Source organism: Daucus carota, chromosome 5 (assembly GCF_001625215.2).
Source record: "Daucus carota subsp. sativus chromosome 5, DH1 v3.0, whole genome shotgun sequence".
Classification (NCBI taxonomy): Eukaryota; Viridiplantae; Streptophyta; class Magnoliopsida; order Apiales; family Apiaceae; genus Daucus; species Daucus carota.
Genome location: NC_030385.2, coordinates 3,214,615 through 3,240,232, shown reverse-complemented (window position 1 = coordinate 3,240,232; position 25,618 = coordinate 3,214,615). Strand labels below are relative to the sequence as shown.

The following is a 25,618-nucleotide window of genomic DNA, read 5'->3' as shown; positions in this document are numbered from 1 at the left end:
GTTCTAGGATTTTCTGAAGTTCGGCATGTGTCATTTTTCTCATATTTCCTTATTTGGGATAATAACTAGTATCTAGATGAGGAAAACATGTACTGTGTCATTTTTCTCTTATCTCGTATAACTAGTAACTGGGTGAGGAAATTTTTTACACAAGGCGACAATCTCGAGTTCAGAAAATTGTCAAGTTCAGAAATTTGGCTTGTTTCGTTATTTTTTGTAAATGAATTATTATATGTTACATTCGGGCCAACACATTAAGTTGGGATAAGTCATTTTTAATTGTTATATGTAATTTGTGACGGACCTACTCCGCCAAGATATAAGACACGGATTAGTTACAGAGGATCTGACTGCATCTTTTATGCAACTGTCAGACATCTTGTACTATACTATGATATGGTACAAAAATTACGTACAGAGGATCTAATTTCCCCCCTTTATGCAACTGCCTGCTTTTAGCAACTGTAAAGTTGGACTCAAGCCCGTTTTAGCAGATTTAATATGTACTCTGAGTCTGTAAATTATAGTGGGAACTGGGAAGTTTTCTAACTGCTCCACCCCTCCCATACTTTCCTCAAAAAACGTAGAACAAAATCTCATTCTGAGTCATTGGTGATGTTGCAGAGCCCTTAATTGCTCCACTTTTAAAACCAACTTGACCCAAATGAGCTCATCCTCAACTAACAGAATGTAAAGATCTTCTTGACCCAAGGTCTAACAGTGTAACAAATGCTCGTCACTCAACTTTATAGTTTCTTAAGTTCTTGCCCATAAGTTTCTCACTTGCTGATTTCTACTACATAAGGCCTTTCGAGGGTCTCGGCTTTCTCATCTTGTTGTTAACAGAAAGAACAGAGAGATTGAAATGAAGGTTGTTCTGGTTTTTGTTGCTGTGGGACTGGTTCTTGGTCTTGCCCAGAGTTTTGATTTTCATGAGAAGGAATTGGAGACGGAAGAGGGCTTGTGGGGATTGTACGAGAGGTGGACGAGGCACCACTCTGTATCGAGGAGTCTGGACGAGAAGCAGAGGCGGTTTAATGTGTTTAAAGCGAATGCTAGACATGTTCATGAGGCTAACAAGCTGGATAAGCCTTATAAGCTCGCGTTGAACAAGTTTGCAGATATGAGTAACTATGAGTTCAGAAGCTTTTATGCTGGTTCCAAGGTAAGTCATCACCGTATGTTCAGAGGGGAGCGCGTTGGAAATTCAGACTTCATGTATGAGAATGTGAAGGACCTTCCTCCATCTGTCGACTGGAGGGCGAGAGGAGCTGTTACTTCTGTCAAGGATCAAGGCCAATGTGGTGAGTCAACCTCTTGTAAACCATGTACTCTGTCCGTCCCAACTATTTCTTTAAGCTTTCCATTTTGACATGTTCTATCCAATTCTTTACATTTCAAAACCTATGAAATATAGTAAAATTTTTATAATATAAAAACCAACTACTTTCACCACTTTTCTCCACTATACTTACTTCTATAAGTATCAACTGTCACACCACTATCCTCACTCTAATTTTCTTAACCTCTGTGCTCAACCCAAATGTAAACATTTGGGTTGGACGGAGGGAGTACGTTTTTGGTACTGCTCCTTTGCTTCTCTGTCCATGCATTGTAATCTAATGCTTTTCATGTTGCAGGAAGTTGCTGGGCATTTGCAGCAGTTGTAGGAGTCGAAGGAATAAACTTCATTAGAACGAATAAATTAGTATCTTTATCCGAGCAAGAGCTTGTCGACTGTGACACTGAAGAAAATCAAGGATGCAATGGAGGGATGATGGACGGTGCATTTGATTTTATAAAGAAGAAAGGAGGAATTCTAACGGAGGATCAGTATCCATACCAAGCTATAGACAGAGCATGTGATCTTTCAAAGGTACTCAATGAAACAATTGTTACAATTAGCCTTTACGTTCTTCGGTTTTAAATATCAGGACACAAACTGTTTTGTTTTGCAGGTGAATACTCCAGCAGTTTCGATTGATGGGCATGAAAATGTGCCTGCTAACGACGAGAATGCACTGATGAAGGCCGTAGCCAACCAGCCTGTATCCGTGGCCATTGATGCCAGCGGCATTGATTTCCAATTGTACTCAAAGGTAGCTACAATTATTATTTTTATTTGTTTCAAAATACAATCCCAAAGTTTGACAAAAAATGACTTGATTGCAGGGAGTGTTTAATGGAGTGTGTAAAAATGATCTGGATCATGGAGTAGCTATTGTAGGATACGGAGCAGAGCCGGCTGGAAGCAGCTACTGGATAGTGAAGAACTCGTGGGGATCGGAATGGGGAGAGGATGGCTACTTAAGGATGCAACGAGGCGTGCCTGCCAAAGAAGGAATATGTGGTATAGCAATGGAGGCTTCTTATCCCATCAAAACCTCCTCGACGAACCCGAATGTTCATGCATTTGCTCACACAGATGAACTCTGAACAGGATACATCAGGCTGTGTTACTGAGTTTTCTTAGCTTTGCATTTCTTGTCTGTTAAAATGCTCATAATTCCATAATGAAGTCCAGCTTTATAGGACAAACTGCATGCATGCACCTGGTGTGATCTAGTGCTGTTTTATTTTCCTTTTCCTGTGTGAGTGTGAAATAGAAGTTATTCACTCTGTTATGTTAATGTTATACTCCCTTTATCCCATTTTAAGTGTCCTGTTTGACTTGGTCAAATTGACCAAAGTTTGACTGAGATTTACACCTATAATATAATCTTTAAAAATAAAAAAAAATTATGTCATTATAAAGTACCTACAATATACTATAAAATGTAATTTTTAGTTTTTTAAAATAATAACAATTTTGTTCTTTATACTTGGTCAAAAATTGGTCAGTTTGACTGTTGAAAGTCAAAACAGGACACTTAAAATGGGATGGAGGGAGTATTAAAATTACTACTTTAATATAGTCACAACTTTCAAAATTATATAAATTAAATTGACCATCGACTCCATGGTATAGTATAATCCAGTGATATTCACGCTGATTTCAGCATTTGATTCTCAGTCACTTATTCACTGTTATCCTAGTTACGAAATCGGTCACTCACAAATTTATTAGACTAGATATCAAATATAAGATATATAAATCTAATTATGTGGAGAAATACCACTCACTTAATTAATTTTATACAGTTACAAGATCAAGTTTTAATCATTTTCAAATTTATTACTCGGCAAATATTTATCCAAACCTAATTGTAATAGATACACACACTAGCGATCAGATAAAAATGCTTATATGGAAACTAAAATTATAAAAGAAAGCCGTTACATGTCTTAACAATGAAATTAATAATTTTTACGAAAATGCTAGAGACCCCAAAAAGTTATCCCAAATATTTTTCCCAAACAATGTGTCGCAGTGTGATTGGTTGCTTTCACTCGGACCTCCTGCAAATTCATCAATCACCCAATCATAATATTCCACGTGTTTTCCACGTCATTTGGTAAAACTTTTTGCGAAATTTTTTTGGGGTCTCTAGCATCATTCTAATCTTTATATGAATAGTGCTCATATATGGAAACTGAAATGTCAAAGCGTGAAAGATTCAAAACAATCTTTGACACAATCTTTAAAGATAAGGAAATGTTGTGATTTTGTACTGATTGATTACAATTAATGGGCATACAAAAATTATACAATCATTTTGTTCCTATACTACCCTTATAGCGAATCTTAATAGAATATGATGATTTTATTTGAGTAACAATGACCACAAGATCAAAAAATATTCAATGGTTAGATGTTAGGTCTCTCCCTAAGTCTCGGTCTCTTTTGAACCCCTATATATATACATATATGCAAGTGTTCAAATAAACACTCTCTGTAGTTTTATAATTCTGTTAATATCCACTTTCACATATATTTTTTTTGTGCAAAATGCTAGAGACCACATTTTTCTCAAAACAATTTCATTAAATTGTTCATGTATATATATCAACCACACCCATTAAATCTTTCATTTTACTATCACATCATAATTTACTATTTACTTGTCACAACAGTGTGGAGAATGTAGGGTGTGAGAGATGTAATCTTATTATTTACTTGTCACAACATGCGGAGAATGTAGGGTGTGAGAGATGTAATCATAAAATATACTTTTCATCATAGCGCTGTCAATATAGGAGTTATAGATATAACACTTGTTCACTAGCAATAACGCTTGTTGCTGACAATATAATATAAAAAAAAGTTTTTTAAGTGTGCTCATAGAACACAATAACAGCTGATTTTTAATTAAAAAGAACAATTTTACTGGTGATGAATATTTTTCTATATCATTTTAAACCGGCAATGTAGGGGCTGAGTGACAAATATAACACCTGTAATCATGTGCGACAATTTTTAACCATAGTGTGGTTAGTATAGGACCTAATGTCATCTGTGTCCCATTTATTTTTGACCATAGTACCCATAATAGGTCCCATGGCCAGATGTAATCATGAAAGTTGTACAAGTCAGGTTATATAAAACTGGCGTTTGTTGTTGTCAATATAATATATAATCTAACGGGCCTTGGTTAAATAATTTTTTAATCTGAGACAAGTTGAAGAACTAGTTGAGTCGAGCAATGGAGGGACAAGAGTTAATTGTGTACTGTATATTACTTGATATACTAGAACTAGAGACCCGCACTGTTCGTGTAGATATAGCAACCACACCCATTAAAATCTTCCATTCTGCTATCACCTCATCATCTCTTATTATTTATTTTTCACAATAGTAAGGTGAATGTAGGGCCTAAGATCAGATGTCATCATAAAGTTTACTTTTCAACATAGTGGTGTCATTGTCGGGGCCCACAGATATAACAGTTGTATTCACTAACGTTTGTTGTTGCAAATATAATATAAAAGAGTTTTTCTAGTGTGTGCTCCAGATTCTTCATGCAGGGTCATTATTATTAATGATATGGGAGTACATAAAAATATGCCACCTACCTAAAAAGTGGCATTCACACCAGCAATTGTGAATATAAATTTATTATAGACGATTAATGTAGGGGACTACCGACAAATATAACAGCTGTGATCATGAGCGATACCTTTTAGTCATATTGTGGTTAGTATAGGGGCCTGACAACTATAATCGTGAATAGTATCTGGTTTAGTTTTAACCGTAGTGCCCATAAAAGTACTACCTAGAGACAGGTGTAATCATGAAAATTGTACAAGTGAGGTTATATAAAACACGTGTTTGTTGTTGTCAACATAATATAAAATCTAGCGGGCCTTGCTTTAATAATTTATTAATCTAAGACAAGTTGAAGAACTAGTTGAGTCGAGCTGCACAATGGAGAGACAAAGGCATGAGTTAATTGAGTATATTACTTGATATACTAGAGACCCACACTGTTCTTGTATATATATAGCAACCACACCCATTAAAAAATCATCATTTTATAATTTATTTTTCATGATAGTAAAGTGAATGTAGGGCGTGAGAAATGTCATCATAAAATTTACTTTTCATGGTAGTGCGGTCATCATAGGGCCCAATAGATTATAGATATGACAGTTGTATCATTAACGTTTCTTATTGCAAATATAACATAAAATAGTTTTTGTAGTGTGTGCCTATAACACAGGCTAACAACTAATTTTTAATTAAGTGGAATATATTTATTGGTGAAGATTTTTCTTCATGCAAGGTCATTATTATTAATGAGATGGGAGTACATAAAAATATGCCACCCACCTAAAAAGTGGCGTCCACACTAGCAACTGTGAATATAAATTTATTATAGACGGTCATTGTAGGGCCTATTGTCTACTGACAAATATAACCGCTGTAATGTTATTATTTATTTTTCACCATAGTAAGGTGAATGTAGGGCGTGAGAAATGTCATCATAAAGTTTACTTTTCATCATAGGGGCCCACATACAGTTGTATTCACTAAGGTTTGTTGTTGCAGATATATACGTTACAGATGGAGCACGGCTTGGTTTAATGTTAAAGGATATGTCCTGACTACAAAAACTCACCTTTGATCATCATTTTGTTAAAAAGTTGAACAAAAACAAAAAAACCAAAAAAGAAGAAGAAGAAAAGGGAGAAGAAGAAAAAGAAGGAAGGAAGGAGAATATATTAGACATCAAAACAAAGTAAGCTAGTTGAGTCGAGGTGCAGAATGGAGAGAAAAACACAAGAGTTAATTGATTTGAGTAGCGGAATGGAGAGCTCTCGAAAAAGAAAACAACAACTATATCAACTTTTTGGTTCTGATTCATCTGATTCATCTACCAGCAAAGATACTTATAAGCCTAGACGTCATAAAACTTAGGGGTGTGCACGGGTCGGTTCGGTTCGGTTTTTACCAAAAACCGTTACCAAACCGTGTATGTCGGTTCGGTTCGGTTTCTAGGTATTAACCGTAACCGAACCGTTCGGAACGGTTTTTCTCGGTTCGGTTAACCGTTTGTCGGTTTCGGTTTTTTTCGGTTTTCAAATTTAATAGTTTATTCTCTTAAATATCATGCTAATAAAAAATTATAAATATCATATTAACATCGATAAAAATTATAAAAATCATATTAACAGTGCAAAAATTAATTAAAGGCAGTGAACATATTGATATTAAATCATTAAAAGGATGGCAAGATTGAACAAACTTTTTCTTGTAAAACTTGAAAACTCAGGACACAGGACTAGACTACATTTTTTGTTACCACACATTAGCTTTGTTACCACACATTGGCAAATGGTGACAATAATCGGGTGAAACCTGACCTGCAGACCCCATCTTGATACAAGGGAATCGATAACTAGTAATCACTAATGCACTGATCATCTATTAAAAAAAATATAAATGTATATAGTTAGTAGCACATATATCTATATAGAATAAATAGATATATATTAAATATTTTAAAATAATATGATTTCAATATATATATATATATATATTAAATATTTTAAAATAATATTAGCGGTTCGGTTTCTCGGTTCGGTTATTGGGGTAAAACCGTAACCGTCGGTTCGGTTAACCGTCGGTTCGGTTAGGCTACGGTTTTTTTCGGTTTTTGTCGGTTTCGGTTTTTTTCGGTGTGGTTTTTCGGTTTTTCGGCTCGGTTTCGGTTTTTCGGTTTTTTTTGCTCACCCCTAATAAAACTGTAAGTTTTTTTTTTTCAAACTTATAATCACCAACGAAACCCCCAATTCTAAAATATCTATGAACCAAAATACTTTTTTTGACATGATTCAAAATTATTTCAGTGAATTTTGTAATTCAACTTTGACTTAATTAATACATGGTAGATCTAAAGAAAATACACAATTGAACTGATTATTTGTTTAATATCTCGTGTACAGGGGAAAAATGGGAGTGGTTGTGAACAGAAGTACTATTGCCATCGGTGCAAAAGAATGATAAAGACCATGTTGTGACCTGCAGCAGATGTGAGAAGAAACGATATTGTACTTCCTGTATTTTAAAAAAGTATGTTCGGTTTGTTTTTCATTTTTATTGATAGGAAAATTAATTAGAGTGATCGTTTGATGATTAACTAATTTATTCGAAAAGGTAGTTTATAATAGCAATGACATATATACGAATTATATATTTCAATTATTAAAAATATATGTATATCAACTGTATGGATTTTTTTGACCCAACCACTTACCTTTTAATATGTTTTATCTCAGTTACAATATTTATATGAATTTGTATCCAGTTATGAGTAGGAAGTTTTTGAAGTTGGCTCGACAAATTATTATTTGTTAGAATTTAAGGTTTAAAAACGTATGTCTATATTTAACCATTGTACACTGATACTATGTAAACAAACCATAATTTGAGTGTTGAAGCGGAAAGTAATACTTTTTGTGGTCTTTCCACATTGATGGGTTGCTTGCATTATAATATTGGTTTTTGCTTCTTCGTTTATAAACAGCTATCCCCAGATGAATGAGGTGGATTTCCTTTTGGCATGTCCTTTCTGCCGAGACATCTGCAATTGCAAGAGTTGTTTGCGCTTGGAATTGCGCGAAAAAGTTTGTTTCTTTGACCATTTTAACTTCAATCATCAATGAATTCATGATCAAGGTATTGATGAGGCTTTTCATGGCTATATATATAACCTAGCTATATACCATTTTCGATGTTTATTCCAGAATGAAACGAGGATCAGCGAAGAAGCCAAAAAGCATTACTCAAAGTATCTCCTGCGACGGCTTCTTCCATTTGTGAAACAAATTGATGTAGAGCAAAGTCTGGAAAAAGAGATGGAGGCTCAAATTCGAGGTACACTACAACAAACTGGGCTATTTACGACGTAAATTAATATATGGTTGTATTACTTAATAAATATATGTTTACTGTGTTTCTTTTGCTCGATTCTTTTTCATTACTCGTATCCTGTAGTTAAATCTATTAATTTCAGTTTACTATTAAGATAGAGTGTATTAATAAAATAGTTGCTCCTGTTTGATTAGGGCAGGTTTTCCATTTCTAGTCATTATAACTTGTGTTGTATTATTTTCCCAAGGGTTGCCATTATCTGATGTCAAAGTGCAACAAGCAGACTGCTGTGATGATGAGCGTCTAAATTGGTAAGATTTTGAATATTCTCCTCCCTGCTGTTAACTGCCTTCTGCAGTTGTGCTTAGTAAAGCAATTTTCTATGCAGCAACAACTGTGGAACTTCTATTGCTGACTACCACCGCAGCTGCACAAAATGTCCGTATGATCTGTGCATCTCTTGTTGCCGGGACTTGCGTGCTGGCTCTTTGCATGCAGGTCATATGGGAAGCATGAATCAATATAAGAACCCGGGGGTGGGCTACTTACATGGTGAAACGTGTAAACCTCGAAACAATAGAACTGTGGGCACATCGACTGCAACAAAGGATGGTGGTCCCCGGAAGGCAAAATTACCTGAATGGAGGCCTAACAAGGATGGTAGCATCTCTTGTCCACCGGAGAGTTTGGGTGGGTGTGGTGGTAAAGGGATTCTAAGGCTGAACCAGGTCTTTCAAGACGGTTGGCTTTCAGACGTGATATTGAAAGCCGAAGACTTATGCCAACTGTATAATCTGGATGGCATGCCAGAAGATCCCACACACGGGTGCTCCTGTTATAATTTGGCAGTTGATGAAACGGCCACAAAGACAATACGGAAAGCTGCTTCTCGAGACCGCTCTGATGACAACTACTTGTACTCTCCAAGTTCTGGAGACATTCAAGCCGGAGATCGGAAGCATTTTCAGGCCCATTGGTCAAAAGGCGAACCAGTGATTGTGACTGGTGTGCTTGACAGTACATATGGTTTGAGCTGGGAACCAATGGTGATGTCTCGAGCAATGCATGATAAGTCCCACACTCGTGTGACTGTCTTGAATTGTTTGAACTGGTGCAAGGTAAGTTTGTTTCTTGCTTTTATAGTATGATACAGTTTTTTCTGTCTTACTTAACAAAAAACATTTACCTTTATAATGATGTATTATGTGTATAACCTAGAAAGCAGGGATTCTTCGCCTACCTGCCGCATTACGTACTCGATTCTTGGATTCCTGGGTGCTCGGGAATTCTTGGAAATTCTTGTTAATTAATGATTAATTCTGTGATTTAATTAGTTAATTACTCTATCACTTAACTACCTTATAATGTAATACTTGTGTTATGAAATATAATTATATTGTAAATTATTAAGGATATTGAACTTATTTATTTGATTATTAGGTTTAAATATAAATATAACTCTTGAAATACATACATCATATCTAGTTTTAATATATTAATATTTGCCGAATCCCCATATTTTTAAATTTGCTGCATTCTCATATCCATGTACCGCGCACTGCTATACCCCCACCGGTTCTCATGCTGTATAGTGTATAACTGAATCCACTGTTTTCCAAGTGCATATATAGTACTAGCAAGTAAACGTAGTTAGTTAGTCTTTTTTTTCTAGTAAGCCTCTCCGATTATTATCTTCGCTAGAAAAGAAAGGAATAGTGAAATCTAATAATTTACGATCAATTCCTCAATCTCCCTATTTTAGAGGACAATTTTTCACATTTAATTTATGTATTAGAGATACTAATACCCTACCCAGCCCATCTGGAAATATTGATTCAGACTCTGCGCTACTGGGTAAAAGACGCTTCTTCTTTACATTTATTACGATTCTTTCTCCATGAGTATCGTAGTTGGAATGGTATAAGTGAGTACTTGTTTAACAGAAGCTAGCAATTAAATGTTTAGCTATAATAATTATGAAATCCAGTTCTTAATCATACAACTAAGTTGATTATTAAATGTTATCTGTCTTGCAGGAGGAATATAGCCTAAGTTCGTTCTTCAAAGGCTATACAGAAGGTAAACTTGACTTGTCTGGCTGGCCCCAAATGCTCAAATTAAATGATTGGCCTCCATCTGGTTCGTTTGAGGATCACCTCCCTCGTCATAACGTGGAGTTCTTAAGTGCTTTGCCATTCAAGGAGTACACACATCCACAGAGCGGCTACTTGAACCTTGCTATCAAGTTACCTGAGTGCCATCTGAAGCCAGACACAGGGCCAAAGCTGTATGCCGCTTATGGCTTTTCCCAGCAACTCGGACGTGGTGACTCCGTCTCCAAACTCAGCTATCATGACTCTGACGCGGTATGATCCACTTTGTAAATACAATTAATTATAATTGAGCTAGAAGTTTTCTCTATAAAGTAGAGTACGTAAAGCCATTATTCAAATCAAATAACTCTTACCATTATTATGTCTTCTGTCAAAGGTATACGTGCTCACGCACGTCAAAGAGATGACGTTCACTCCTTCTGAGCTTGCTAAGATGGAACAGCTGAAGGAGAAGCACCGTGTTCAGGACGAGAGAGAAATATATGTAGAGGGGGAAATGGGGAATGGACCGGAGCCCCAGCGGGAAGGTAATGACACAGAAGAACTACAAAACCCGGAGAGTGGTGCCCTTTGGGACATTTACCGCAGAGAAGATGCTTTCAAATTAAAAGAATATCTGAGAAAGCATTTTAGAGAGTTCAGACATACATATTGCTTGCCGCTAAAGCAGGTACCGTTATGACTACTTGATGATTAATTTCTTGTCCATCAGAATAGATGGATTTATTAATTTTATTTTTGCCAGGTTGTTGATCCCATATATGATGGGGCATTCTACCTCAACGCCGAGCATCAAAGAAGACTTAAAGAGGAATATGGCAAGTTTTCATATATGGAATTTGCATAGACATTTTCTTTTTATTTTATATGAAATTGCTGGAATAATTATTTTTTCTATTTTTAGGAATTGAACCATGGAGTGTGGTTCAAAATTTGGGAGATGCAATTTTTATTCCTGCGGGCTGTCCTTTTCAAGTTAGAAACTTTAAGGTAAGTTTTCTACAAAAGCTCTTAAGTTGCAAGTCAATCACGGTAACGTTTTTGATTTCTTGTTCAAATTAAAATATCTTTTTATTGTTCATAGAAATATATTTTATCACGATAAGTATTTCTGACATTTCATGATGTATCCTTGATTAAAATATTTGTTTTTGTTCATAGCAATAAATATTTTATCATGATATGAAACTGCTTACTAATTAATATTTCTGCATATTTCATTAGTCATGTATACAGGTATCGACCGGTTTTGTGTCACCTGAAAGCATACATGAGTGCCTCCGTTTTACCGAGGAAATTCGTGCCCTTCCCCTAAAGCGCGTGGCCAAGGAGGACAAATTAGGGGTAGCTTATTAATTTTTCTTTTTTACTACATATGATATTGTCAAAATTTATCTGCTCAAAGTTTCACTTAGCTTTGTTTTCATTCAAAATTTTACTATCATGACATCCGATTTAATTTCTTTTAGTATTTATATTCATTTATTACTGTTTTTATTCTAAATTTTTCATGGCGTTCGATTTGAATTTCTTTTTGCTTCGTGCAGGTAAAAAAATTAATTATTTATGCAATAAGACAAGTATTGAACGACTTGGAAGAGATTACCAAGTAAGATGAGCTTGTATATTGATTTTTTATGAAATATTACACAATATACAATTAATCATAAAATATCTTGAATTTCTCCTTTGATCTAAAAATGTGCTCTTATAAAACTACTTCCCCGGTTACATTGTTTGTATAACAAGCTGTTTATTTCTTATGCAAGTAGTATATATAATTTTTGTTTTCTTTTTACAAATTATGTAATGAAGTGAAAATTTGTTATATTTGACTCACAGATCGGAGACAATGACTGATTGTCTGGATATCCATTCTGATTCTTTAGTAGAAAGTGGATACGTGGTTTAGAGCCAGCAAATCTTGAGAAGGTAAATATATATATATATATATATATATATATATATATATATATATATATATATATATATGTATATATATAATGTGATTTAATGTGATAAGCTTAGGTCTTTGAATATTATATATATTTAATAAAATATATATACGTGAATGCATTAATAAGACATATATAATTATATATATATATATATATATATATATATATATATATATTCAGTCTTTTATCTGATTATGTGTCATTACAACTCTTTACTAATGCAATAGCATACTTTTAGGAAAAGAAAAATTGTGAAAATTTGGAAGAATCAGCTGGTCAGGATGAAGAGATCACTAATCTTGATTTTGAAGCTCATGGACCAAACCCGTTGGTAGGAAGAACCGGCAGAACAAGGAAATCTGCAAAGAAACAATCGGAAAATATTGGTCACACACATTCTGAAGACCTGGAAAAGATGAGGAAAGAAATAGCTGCTGAAATGGATGACAAGATGAATAAGAAACTCAGGAAAATTCTGGGGAGACTTGCAGAAATGAATCCCACTTTAAATGTCAATGTAGAAGAATTGTGTGGCGAAACTGACGGATCAGATGATGAGGACGATGGAGAAGAAAATGACAAAGATGATGATGCTGAAGGCGATGGGAATGGATCTGCCAATGACGAAGATGATGAGGTCGGTTCAGATGATGGAGATGACTGATCTGCCTAGTCGATCCTCTGTCATGTCGTATTTAGTTAACTTAGTAATTATCTAGCTCCGTCTAGTAGACTAAGTCTCCATCATAACCTACAAACCTATAAACCGCAGCTTTTAACCTATGAGCTACAGAGTGAAGAAGAGATAGCGATGTTCTAAAGTTGTATTATACAATTCTTTGTGTTCTCTATGTATGTTCATGACAGTATTAAACACTAGATATTTTTATGTGTTTCTACTCGATTCTGAAATGTGTTCTTATATGGAAACTGAAATCATAAAAGAAAGCCGTTACATGTCTTAACAATGAAATTAATCTTTATATGAATAGTGCTCATATATGGAAACTGAAATGTCAAAGCGTGAAAGATTTTAAACAATCTTTGACACAATCTTTTAAGATAAGGAAAGTTGTGATTTTGTACTGATTGATTACAATTAATGGGCATATAAAAATTATTCAATCATTTTGTTCCTATACTACCCTTATTGCGAATCTTAATATAATATGATGATTTTAATTTGATCAATAGTGACCACAAGACCAAAACATTTTGGTTCACGCTTTCCTGGTATCGGGTATGGGTTTTGTTCATTCCAAACCCATACATGGTGTTTGGTTGAAAATTTTCTTCCCTCAAACCCATTCCTCAAACCCACAAGGTATGAGATTTTCATACCAAGGGGGAGGTGGGTATGAAACATGGGTTTCAGGAATCAAACTCTTTTCCCTTTATTTTCATTACTATTTTTATCATTTCATGTAGATTATTAATACAAAATGAAATTAATGACTCAAAAATATATATAAATATTAATTTAATAATATTTTAAATTAATTACAATTAATAACTCATAAATATTATAATTCAACCATATTCATTCCACCACTCAACCAAACACCTGATATCAGATATGATACCTCAGACACATACCAACTTAACCCGATTGCTCATTCCAACCCCATACCCCCTCTCCAACCAAACGACCCCTCAATGGTTAGATGTTAGGTCTCTCTGCTCTCCCTAAGTCTCGGTCTTTTTTAAACCCATATATATATATATATATATATATATATATATATATATATATATATATATATATATATATATATATATATATATATATATATATATATATATATATATATATATATATAGAGAGAGAGAGAGAGAGAGAGAGAGAACCATTCCCTCTAAAACCTTAAGGTGTTAGAGGAGGCCCCTTTACGGATCTTATATTTTAACACTCCCCCTCACTCGAAATCCCATTATTTGGGTTGAAGAGTTGATCACGGGCGCCCATCTTTGGGGCATAAATTGCCTTCATGTCCATTTTAAATTGTGAGAATATTGGGGGTGGCAAGGGCTCGAACTCGAGACCTCCCGCCAAACTTGGCTCTGATACTATGTAGAGAACCATTCCCTCTAAAACCTTAAGGTGTTAGAGGATATATGAGTTAAGTTCTATGGAGCACATAAAAACATTGGAGTATTGGAGTACAAATCATAATTTTTTAGTTTGGTCCTATATAATATCTTTGATTATCCAAATTTTGATATAATCTATCATTTATAAGTTGTCTGGCACATAATTGTTAATTAATCATTAATATCTTTCAACTTTAACAAATATTAAGATTATTGTTCTGCTTATTAGTTATATTGCAGAACATAGAGTCCTATGATTTATAAAAGTAATTATTCTACCATTTGATCACGATGTTTATGTTGCAGAACATAATGTGCATGTTGTCAAATATTTACAAATATTATTGGACAAAAAAAATTGAAATTTAGATGACTAGATTACATTTTATCAAACTTTGTACTCCAATACTCCAATTTTTTTTGTACTCCATAGAACTTAACTATATATATATATATATATATATATATGCAAGTGTTCAAATAAACACTCTTTTTAGTTTTATTATTTTGTTAATATCAAACTACTTTCATTATGATTTTCTGTTAATATCCACTTTCACATATAATTTTTTTTGTGCAAAATGCTAGAGACCACAGTTTTCTCAAAACAAGTTCATTAAATTGTTCATGTATATATATCAACCACACCCATTAAATTTTTAATTTTACTATCACATCATAATTTATTATTTACTTGTCACAATAGTGTGGAGAATGTAGCGTGTGAGAGATGTAATCATAAAATATACTTTTCATCATAGTGCAGTTAATATAGAAGGTATAGATATAACACTTTTTTTTGAAACAGGTATAGATATAACACTTGTTCACCGGCGATAACGCTTGTTGTTGACAAAATAATATAAAAAAAAATTTTAAGTGTGCTCATAGCACACAATAACAACTGATTTTTAATTAAAAGGAACAATATTACTAGAGAAGATTTTTGCTGAGTGACAAATATTACACCTGTAATCATGTGCGACAACTTTTAACCATAGTGTGGTTAGTATAGGACCTACTGTCATCTATTATCGTGAATAGTGTCCCATTTATTTTTGACCATAGTACCCATAATAGGTCCCAAGGCCAGGTGTAATCATGAAAGTTGTACAAGTCAGGTTATATAAAATTCGCTTTTGTTGTTGTCAATATAATATAAAATCTAACGGGCCTTGGTTAAATAATTTATTAATCTGAGACAAGTTGAAGAACTAGTTGAGTCGAGCAATGGAGAAACAAATGCAAGAGTTAATTGTGTACTGTATATTACTTGATATACCAGAACTAGAGACCCGCACTGTTCGTGTAGATATAGCAACCACACCCATTAAAATCTTTCATTCTGCTATCATCTCATCATCTCTTATTATTTATTTTTCATAATAGTAAGGTGAATGTAGGGCCTAAGAGATGTCATCATAAAGTTTACTTTTCAACATAGTGGTGTCATGGTAGGGGCCCACAGATATAACAGTTGTATTCACTAACGTTTGTTGTTGCAAATATAATATAAAAGAGTTTTTCTAGTGTGTGCTCATAACACAGGTTACCAACTAATTTTTAATTAGGTGGAACACATTCTTCATGCAGGGTCATTATTATTAATGATATGGGAGTACATAAAAATATGCCACCTACCTAAAAAGTGGCATTCACACTAGCAATTGTGAATATAAATTTATTATAGACGATTAATGTACGGGACTACCGACAAATATAACAGCTGTGATCGTGAGCGATACCTTTTAGTCATATTGTGGTTAGTATAGAGGCCTATTGACAACTATATTCGTGAATAGTATCTGGTTTAGTTTTAACCGTAGTGCCCATAAAACTACCTAGAGACAGGTGTAATCATGAAAATTGTACAAGTGGGGTTATATAAAACACGCGTTTGTTGTTGTCAATATAATATTAAATCTAGCGGGCCTTGCTTTAATAATTTATTAATCTAAGACAATTTGAAGAACTAGTTGAGTCGAGCTGCAGAATGGAGAGACAAACACATGAGTTAATTGAGTATATTACTTGATATACTAGAGACCCACACTGTTCTTGTATATATAGCAACCTCACCCATTAAAAAATCATCATTTTATAATTTATTTTTCATAATAGTAAGGTGAATGTAGGGCGTGAGAAATGTCATCATAAAATTTACTTTTAATTAAGTGGAACATATTTATTGGTGAAGATTTTTCTTCATGCAGGGTCATTATTATTAATGAGATGGGAGTACATAAAAATATGCCACCGGCCTAAAAAGTGGCGTTCACACTAGCAACTGTGAATATAAAGTTATTATAGATGGTTATTGTAGGGCCTATTGTCTACTGACAAATATAACGGCTGTAATCTTATTATTTATTTTTCACCATAGTAAGGAGAATGTAGAGCGTGAGAAATGTCATCATAAAGTTTACTTTTCATCATAGGGGCCCACATACAGTTGTATTCACTAAGGTTTGTTGTTGCAGATATATACGTTACAGATGGAGCACGGCTTGGTTTAATGTTAAAGGATATGTCCTGACTACAAAAACTCACCTTTGATCATCATTTTGTTAAAAAGTTGAACAAAAACAAAAAAACCAAAAAAGAAGAAGAAGAAAAGGGAGAAGAAGAAAAAGAAGGAAGGAAGGAGAATATATTAGACATCAAAACAAAGTAAGCTAGTTGAGTCGAGGTGCAGAATGGAGAGAAAAACACAAGAGTTAATTGATTTGAGTAGCGGAATGGAGAGCTCTCGAAAAAGAAAACAACAACTATATCAACTTTTTGGTTCTGATTCATCTGATTCATCTACCAGCAAAGATACTTATAAGCCTAGACGTCATAAAACTGTAAGTTTTTTTTTCAAACTTAAAATCACCAACGAAACCCCCAATTCTAAAATATCTATGAACCAAAATACTTTTTTTGACATGATTCAAAATTATTTCAGTGAATTTTGTAATTCAACTTTGACTTAATTAATACATGGTAGATCTAAAGAAAATACACAATTGAACTGATTATTTGTTTAATATCTGGTGTACAGGGGAAAAATGGGAGTGGTTGTGAACAGAAGTACTATTGCCATCAGTGCAAAAGAAATGATAAAGACCATGTTGTGACCTGCAGCAGATGTGAGAAGAAACGATATTGTACTTCCTGTATTTTAAAAAAGTATGTTCGGTTTGTTTTTCATTTTTATTGATAGGAAAATTAATTAGAGTGATCGTTTGATGATTAACTAATTTATTCGAAAAGGTAGTTTATAATAGCAATGACATATATACGAATTATATATTTCAATTATTAAAAATATATGTATATCAACTGTATGGATTTTTTTGACCCAACCACTTACCTTTTAATATGTTTTATCTCAGTTACAATATTTATATGAATTTGTATCCGGTTATGAGTAGGAAGTTTTTGAAGTTGGCTCGACAAATTATTATTTGTTAGAATTTAAGGTTTAAAAACGTATGTCTATATTTAACCATTGTACACTGATACTATGTAAACAAACCATAATTTGAGTGTTGAAGTGGAAAGTAATACTTTTTGTGGTCTTTCCACATTGATGGGTTGCTTGCATTATAATATTGGTTTTTGCTTCTTCGTTTATAAACAGCTATCCCCAGATGAATGAGGTGGATTTCCTTTTGGCATGTCCTTTCTGCCGAGACATCTGCAATTGCAAGAGTTGTTTGCGCTTGGAATTGCGCGAAAAAGTTTGTTTCTTTGACCATTTTAACTTCAATCATCAATGAATTCATGATCAAGGTATTGATGAGGCTTTTCATGGCTATATATATAACCTAGCTATATACCATTTTCGATGTTTATTCCAGAATGAAACGAGGATCAGCGAAGAAGCCAAAAAGCATTACTCAAAGTATCTCCTGCGACGGCTTCTTCCATTTGTGAAACAAATTGATGTAGAGCAAAGTCTGGAAAAAGAGATGGAGGCTCAAATTCGAGGTACACTACAACAAACTGGGCTATTTACGACGTAAATTAATATATGGTTGTATTACTTAATAAATATATGTTTACTGTGTTTCTTTTGCTCGATTCTTTTTCATTACTCGTATCCTGTAGTTAAATCTATTAATTTCAGTTTACTATTAAGATAGAGTGTATTAATAAAATAGTTGCTCCTGTTTGATTAGGGCAGGTTTTCCATTTCTAGTCATTTTAACTTGTGTTGTATTATTTTCCCAAGGGTTGCCATTATCTGATGTCGAAGTGCAACAAGCAGACTGCTGTGACGATGAGCGTCTAAATTGGTAAGATTTTGAATATTCTCCTCCCTGCTGTTAACTGCCTTCTGCAGTTGTGCTTAGTAAAGCAATTTTCTATGCAGCAACAACTGCGGAACTTCTATTGCTGACTACCACCGCAGCTGCACAAAATGTCCGTATGATCTGTGCATCTCTTGTTGCCGGGACTTGCGTGCTGGCTCTTTGCATGCAGGTCATATGGGAAGCATGAATCAATATAAGAACCCGGGGGTGGGCTACTTACATGGTGAAACGTGTAAACCTCGAAGCAATAGAACTGTGGGCACATCGACTGCAACAAAGGATGGTGGTCCCCGAAAGGCAAAATTACCTGAATGGAGGCCTAACAAGGATGGTAGCATCTCTTGTCCACCGGAGAGTTTGGGTGGGTGTGGTGGTAAAGGGATTCTAAGGCTGAACCAGGTCTTTCAAGACGGTTGGCTTTCAGACGTGATATTGAAAGCCGAAGACTTATGCCAACTGTATAATCTGGATGGCATGCCAGAAGATCCCACACACGGGTGCTCCTGTTATAATTTGGCAGTTGATGAAACGGCCACAAAGACAATACGGAAAGCTGCTTCTCGAGACCGCTCTGATGACAACTACTTGTACTCTCCAAGTTCTGGAGACATTCAAGCCGGAGATCGGAAGCATTTTCAGGCCCATTGGTCAAAAGGCGAACCAGTGATTGTGACTGGTGTGCTTGACAGTACATATGGTTTGAGCTGGGAACCAATGGTGATGTCTCGAGCAATGCATGATAAGTCCCACACTCGTGTGACTGTCTTGAATTGTTTGAACTGGTGCAAGGTAAGTTTGTTTCTTGCTTTTATAGTATGATACAGTTTTTTCTGTCTTACTTAACAAAAAACATTTACCTTTATAATGATGTATTATGTGTATAACCTAGAAAGCAGGGATTCTTCGCCTACCTGCCGCATTACGTACTCGATTCTTGGATTCCTGGGTGCTCGGGAATTCTTGGAAATTCTTGTTAATTAATGATTAATTCTGTGATTTAATTAGTTGAATACTCTATCACTTAACTACCTTATAATGTAATACTTGTGTTATGAAATATAATTATATTGTAAATTATTAAGGATATTGAACTTATTTATTTGATTATTAGGTTTAAATATAAATATAACTCTTGAAATACATACATCATATCTAGTTTTAATATATTAATATTTGCCGAATCCCCATATTTTTAAATTTGCTGCATTCTCATATCCATGTACCGCGCACTGCTATACCCCCACCGGTTCTCATGCTGTATAGTGTATAACTGAATCCACTGTTTTCCAAGTGCATATATAGTACTAGCAAGTAAACGTAGTTAGTTAGTCTTTTTTTTCTAGTAAGCCTCTCCGATTATTATCTTCGCTAGAAAAGAAAGGAATAGTGAAATCTAATAATTTACGATCAATTCCTCAATATTCCCTATTTTAGAGGACAATTTTTCACATTTAATTTATGTATTAGAGATACTAATACCCTACCCAGCCCATCTGGAAATATTGATTCAGACTCTGCGCTACTGGGTAAAAGACGCTTCTTCTTTACATTTATTACGATTCTTTCTCCATGAGTATCGTAGTTGGAATGGTATAAGTGAGTACTTGTTTAACAGAAGCTAGCAATTAAATGTTTAGCTATAATAATTATGAAATCCAGTTCTTAATCATACAACTAAGTTGATTATTAAATGTTATCTGTCTTGCAGGAGGAATATAGCCTAAGTTCGTTCTTCAAAGGCTATACAGAAGGTAAACTTGACTTGTCTGGCTGGCCCCAAATGCTCAAATTAAATGATTGGCCTCCATCTGGTTCGTTTGAGGATCACCTCCCTCGTCATAACGTGGAGTTCTTAAGTGCTTTGCCATTCAAGGAGTACACACATCCACAGAGCGGCTACTTGAACCTTGCTATCAAGTTACCTGAGTGCCATCTGAAGCCAGACACAGGGCCAAAGCTGTATGCCGCTTATGGCTTTTCCCAGCAACTCAGACGTGGTGACTCCGTCTCCAAACTCAGCTATCATGACTCTGACGCGGTATGATCCACTTTGTAAATACAATTAATTATAATTGAGCTAGAAGTTTTCTCTATAAAGTAGAGTACGTAAAGCCATTATTCAAATCAAATAACTCTTACCATTATTATGTCTTCTGTCAAAGGTATACGTGCTCACGCACGTCAAAGAGATGACGTTCACTCCTTCTGAGCTTGCTAAGATGGAACAGCTGAAGGAGAAGCACCGTGTTCAGGACGAGAGAGAAATATATGTAGAGGGGGAAATGGGGAATGGACCGGAGCCCCAGCGGGAAGGCAATGACACAGAAGAACTACAAAACCCGGAGAGTGGTGCCCTTTGGGACATTTACCGCAGAGAAGATGCTTTCAAATTAAAAGAATATCTGAGAAAGCATTTTAGAGAGTTCAGACATACATATTGCTTGCCGCTAAAGCAGGTACCGTTATGACTACTTGATGATTAATTTCTTGTCCATCAGAATAGATGGATTTATTAATTTTATTTTTGCCAGGTTGTTGATCCCATATATGATGGGGCATTCTACCTCAACGCCGAGCATCAAAGAAGACTTAAAGAGGAATATGGCAAGTTTTCATATATGGAATTTGCATAGACATTTTCTTTTTATTTTATATGAAATTGCTGGAATAATTATTTTTTCTATTTTTAGGAATTGAACCATGGAGTGTGGTTCAAAATTTGGGAGATGCAATTTTTATTCCTGCCGGCTGTCCTTTTCAAGTTAGAAACTTTAAGGTAAGTTTTCTACAAAAGCTCTTAAGTTGCAAGTCAATCACGGTAACGTTTTTGATTTCTTGTTCAAATTAAAATATCTTTTTATTGTTCATAGAAATATATTTTATCACGATAAGTATTTCTGACATTTCATGATGTATCCTTGATTAAAATATTTGTTTTTGTTCATAGCAATAAATATTTTATCATGATATGAAACTGCTTACTAATTAATATTTCTGCATATTTCATTAGTCATGTATACAGGTATCGACCGGTTTTGTGTCACCTGAAAGCATACATGAGTGCCTCCGTTTTACCGAGGAAATTCGTGCCCTTCCCCTAAAGCGCGTGGCCAAGGAGGACAAATTAGGGGTAGCTTATTAATTTTACTTTTTTACTACATATGATATTGTCAAAATTTATCTGCTCAAAGTTTCACTTACCTTTGTTTTCATTCAAAATTTTACTATCATGACATCCGATTTAATTTCTTTTAGTATTTATATTCATTTATTACTGTTTTTATTCTAAATTTCTCATGGCGTTCGATTTGAATTTTTTTTTCTTCGTGCAGGTAAAAAAATTAATTATTTATGCAATAAGACAAGTATTGAACGACTTGGAAGAGATTACCAAGTAAGATGAGCTTGTATATTGATTTTTTATGAAATATTACACAATATACAATTAATCATAAAATATCTTGAATTTCTCCTTTGATCTAAAAATGTGCTCTTATAAAACTACTTCCCCGGTTACATTGTTTGTATAACAAGCTGTTTATTTCTTATGCAAGTAGTATATATAATTTTTGTTTTCTTTTTACAAATTATGTAATGAAGTGAAAATTTGTTATATTTGACTCACAGATCGGAGACAATGACTGATTGTCTGGATATCCATTCTGATTCTTTAGTAGAAAGTGATACGTGGGTTTAGAGCGAGCAAATCTTGAGAAGGTAAATATATATATATATATATATATATATATATATATATATATATATATATATATATATATTTATATATATGTATATAGAATGTGATTTAATGTGATAAGCTTAGGTCTTTGAATATTATATATATTTAATAAAATATATATTCGTGAATACATTAATAAGACATATATAATTATATATATATATATATATATATATATATATATATATATATATATATTCAGTCTTTTATCTCTGATTATGTGTCATTACAACTCTTTACTAATGCAATAGCATACTTTTAGGAAAAGAAAAATTGTGAAAATTTGGAAGAATCAGCTGGTCAGGATGAAGAGATCACTAATCTTGATTTTGAAGCTCATGGACCAAACCCGTTGGTGGGAAGAACCGGCAGAACAAGGAAATCTGCAAAGAAACAATCGGAAAATATTGGTCACACACATTCTGAAGACCTGGAAAAGATGAGGAAAGAAATAGCTGCTGAAATGGATGACAAGATGAATAAGAAACTCAGGAAAATTCTGGGGAGACTTGCAGAAATGAATCCCACTTTAAATGTCAATGTAGAAGAATTGTGTGGCGAAACTGACGGATCAGATGATGAGGACGATGGAGAAGAAAATGACAAAGATGATGATGCTGAAGGCGATGGGAATGGATCTGCCAATGACGAAGATGATGAGGTCGGTTCAGATGATGGAGATGACTCTGCCTAGTCGATCCTCTGTCATGTCGTATTTAGTTAACTTAGTAATTATCTAGCTCCGTCTAGTATACTAAGTCTCCATCATAACCTACAAACCTATAAACCGCAGCTTTTAACCTATGAGCTACAGAGTGAAGAAGAGATAGCGATGTTCTAAAGTTGTATTATACAATTCTTTGTGTTCTCTATGTATGTTCATGACAGTATTAAACACTAGATATTTTTATGTGTTTCTACTCGATTCTGAAATGTGTTCTTATATGGAAACTGAAATCATAAAAGAAAGCCGTTACATGTCTTAACAATGAAATTAATCTTTATATGAATAGTGCTCATATATGGAAACTGAAATGTCAAAGCGTGAAAGATTTTAAACAATCTTTGACACAATCTTTTAAGATAAGGAAAGTTGTGATTTTGTACTGATTGATTACAATTAATGGGCGTATAAAAATTATTCAATCATTTTGTTCCTATACTACCCTTATTGCGAATCTTAATATAATATGATGATTTTAATTTGATCAATAGTGACCACAAGACCAAATCATTTTGGTTCACGCTTTCCTGGTATCAGGTATGGGTTTTGTTCATTCCAAACCCATACATGGTGTTTGGTTGAAAATTTTCTTCCCTCAAACCCATTCCTCAAACCCACAAGGTATGAGATTTTCATACCAAGGGGGAGGTGGGTATGAAACATGGGTTTCAGGAATCAAACTCTTTTCCTTTTATTTTCATTACTATTTCTATCATTTCAGGTAGATTATTAATACAAAATGAAATTAATGACTCAAAAATATATATATAAATATTAATTTAATAATATTTTAAATTAATTACAATTAATAACTCATAAATATTATAATTCAACCCGATTGCTCATTCCAACCCCATACCCCCTCTCCAACCAAACGACCCCTCAATGGTTAGATGTTAGGTCTCTCTGCTCTCCCTAAGTCTCGGTCTTTTTTAAACCCATATATATATATATATATATATATATATATATATATATATATATATATATATATGAGTTAAGTTCTATGGAGTATATAAAAACATTGGAGTATTGGAGTACGAATCATAATTTTTTAGTTTGGTCCTATATAATATCTTTGATTATCCAAATTTTGATATAATCTATCATTTATAAGTTGTCTGGCACATAATTGTTAATTAATCATTAATATCTTTCAACTTTAACAAGTATTAAGATTATTGTTCTGCTTATTAGTTATACTGCAGAACATAGAGTCCTATGATTTATAAAAGTAATTATTCTACCATTTGATCACGATGTTTATGTTGCAGAACATAATGTGCATGTTGTCAAATATTTACAAATATTATTGGACAAAAAAAATTGAAATTTAGATGACTAGATTACATTTTATCAAACTTTGTACTCCAATACTCCATTTTTTTTTGGACTCCATAGAACTTAACTATATATATATATATATATATATATATATATATATATATATATATATATATATATATATGCAAGTGTTCAAATAAACACTCTTTTTAGTTTTATTATTCTGTTAATATCAAACTACTTTCATTATGATTTTCTGTTAATATCCACTTTCACATATAATTTTTTTTGTGCAAAATGCTAGAGACCACAGTTTTCTCAAAACAAGTTCATTAAATTGTTCATGTATATATATCAACCACACCCATTAAATTTTTAATTTTACTATCACATCATAATTTATTATTTACTTGTCACAATAGTGTGGAGAATGTAGCGTGTGAGAGATGTAATCATAAAATATATTTTTCATCATAGTGCAGTTAATATAGAAGGTATAGATATAACACTTGTTCACCAGCGATAACGCTTGTTGTTGACAAAATAATATAAAAAAGTTTTTTAAGTGTGCTCATAGCACACAATAACAACTGATTTTTAATTAAAAGGAACAATATTACTAGAGAAGATTTTTGTTGAGTGACAAATATTACACCTGTAATCATGTGCGACAACTTTTAACCATAGTGTGGTTAGTATAGGACCTACGGTCATCTATTATCGTGAATAGTGTCCCATTTATTTTTGACCATAGTACCCATAATAGGTCCCAAGGCCAGGTGTAATCATGAAAGTTGTACAAGTCAGGTTATATAAAATTCGCTTTTGTTGTTGTCAATATAATATAAAATCTAACGGGCCTTGGTTAAATAATTTATTAATCTGAGACTAGTTGAAGAACTAGTTGAGTCGAGCAATGGAGAAACAAATGCAAGAGTTAATTGTGTACTGTATATTACTTGATATACCAGAACTAGAGACCCGCACTGTTCGTGTAGATATAGCAACCACACCCATTAAAATCTTTCATTCTGCTATCATCTCATCATCTCTTATTATTTATTTTTCATAATAGTAAGGTGAATGTAGGGCCTAAGAGATGTCATCATAAAGTTTACTTTTCAACATAGTGGTGTCATGGTAGGGGCCCACA

At 33.7% G+C, this 25,618-nt stretch overlaps 3 protein-coding genes across 3 annotated transcripts; all 3 read left to right on the top strand.

Moving 5' to 3' along the window:
• The first annotated feature begins 729 nt into the window (after nucleotides 1-729).
• LOC108221075 (vignain) lies at nucleotides 730-2,651 on the top strand. The gene is made up of 4 exons (XM_017394975.2): nucleotides 730-1,304; nucleotides 1,641-1,876; nucleotides 1,959-2,099; nucleotides 2,173-2,651. The coding sequence occupies exons 1-4, from the start codon at nucleotides 866-868 to the stop codon at nucleotides 2,434-2,436; spliced, it is 1,080 nt and encodes a 359-aa protein (XP_017250464.1). The 5' UTR covers nucleotides 730-865; the 3' UTR covers nucleotides 2,437-2,651.
• Nucleotides 2,652-7,921: 5,270 nt separating this feature from the next.
• On the top strand, nucleotides 7,922-12,990 carry LOC108222742 (lysine-specific demethylase JMJ26-like). Its single transcript, XM_064093219.1, has 12 exons — nucleotides 7,922-8,059; nucleotides 8,128-8,257; nucleotides 8,502-8,565; nucleotides 8,643-9,372; nucleotides 10,291-10,620; nucleotides 10,745-11,038; nucleotides 11,114-11,186; nucleotides 11,273-11,358; nucleotides 11,593-11,712; nucleotides 11,916-11,977; nucleotides 12,211-12,274; nucleotides 12,565-12,990. Exons 1-12 carry the CDS (start codon nucleotides 7,922-7,924, stop codon nucleotides 12,988-12,990), a joined length of 2,517 nt encoding a protein of 838 aa, XP_063949289.1.
• Nucleotides 12,991-17,113: 4,123 nt separating this feature from the next.
• On the top strand, nucleotides 17,114-23,151 carry LOC108221176 (lysine-specific demethylase JMJ26-like). Its single transcript, XM_064093218.1, has 14 exons — nucleotides 17,114-17,263; nucleotides 17,461-17,588; nucleotides 18,043-18,142; nucleotides 18,263-18,392; nucleotides 18,637-18,700; nucleotides 18,778-19,507; nucleotides 20,427-20,756; nucleotides 20,881-21,174; nucleotides 21,250-21,322; nucleotides 21,409-21,494; nucleotides 21,729-21,848; nucleotides 22,051-22,112; nucleotides 22,346-22,409; nucleotides 22,720-23,151. The coding sequence occupies exons 1-14, from the start codon at nucleotides 17,114-17,116 to the stop codon at nucleotides 23,149-23,151; spliced, it is 2,763 nt and encodes a 920-aa protein (XP_063949288.1).
• Nucleotides 23,152-25,618: the final 2,467 nt, after the last annotated feature.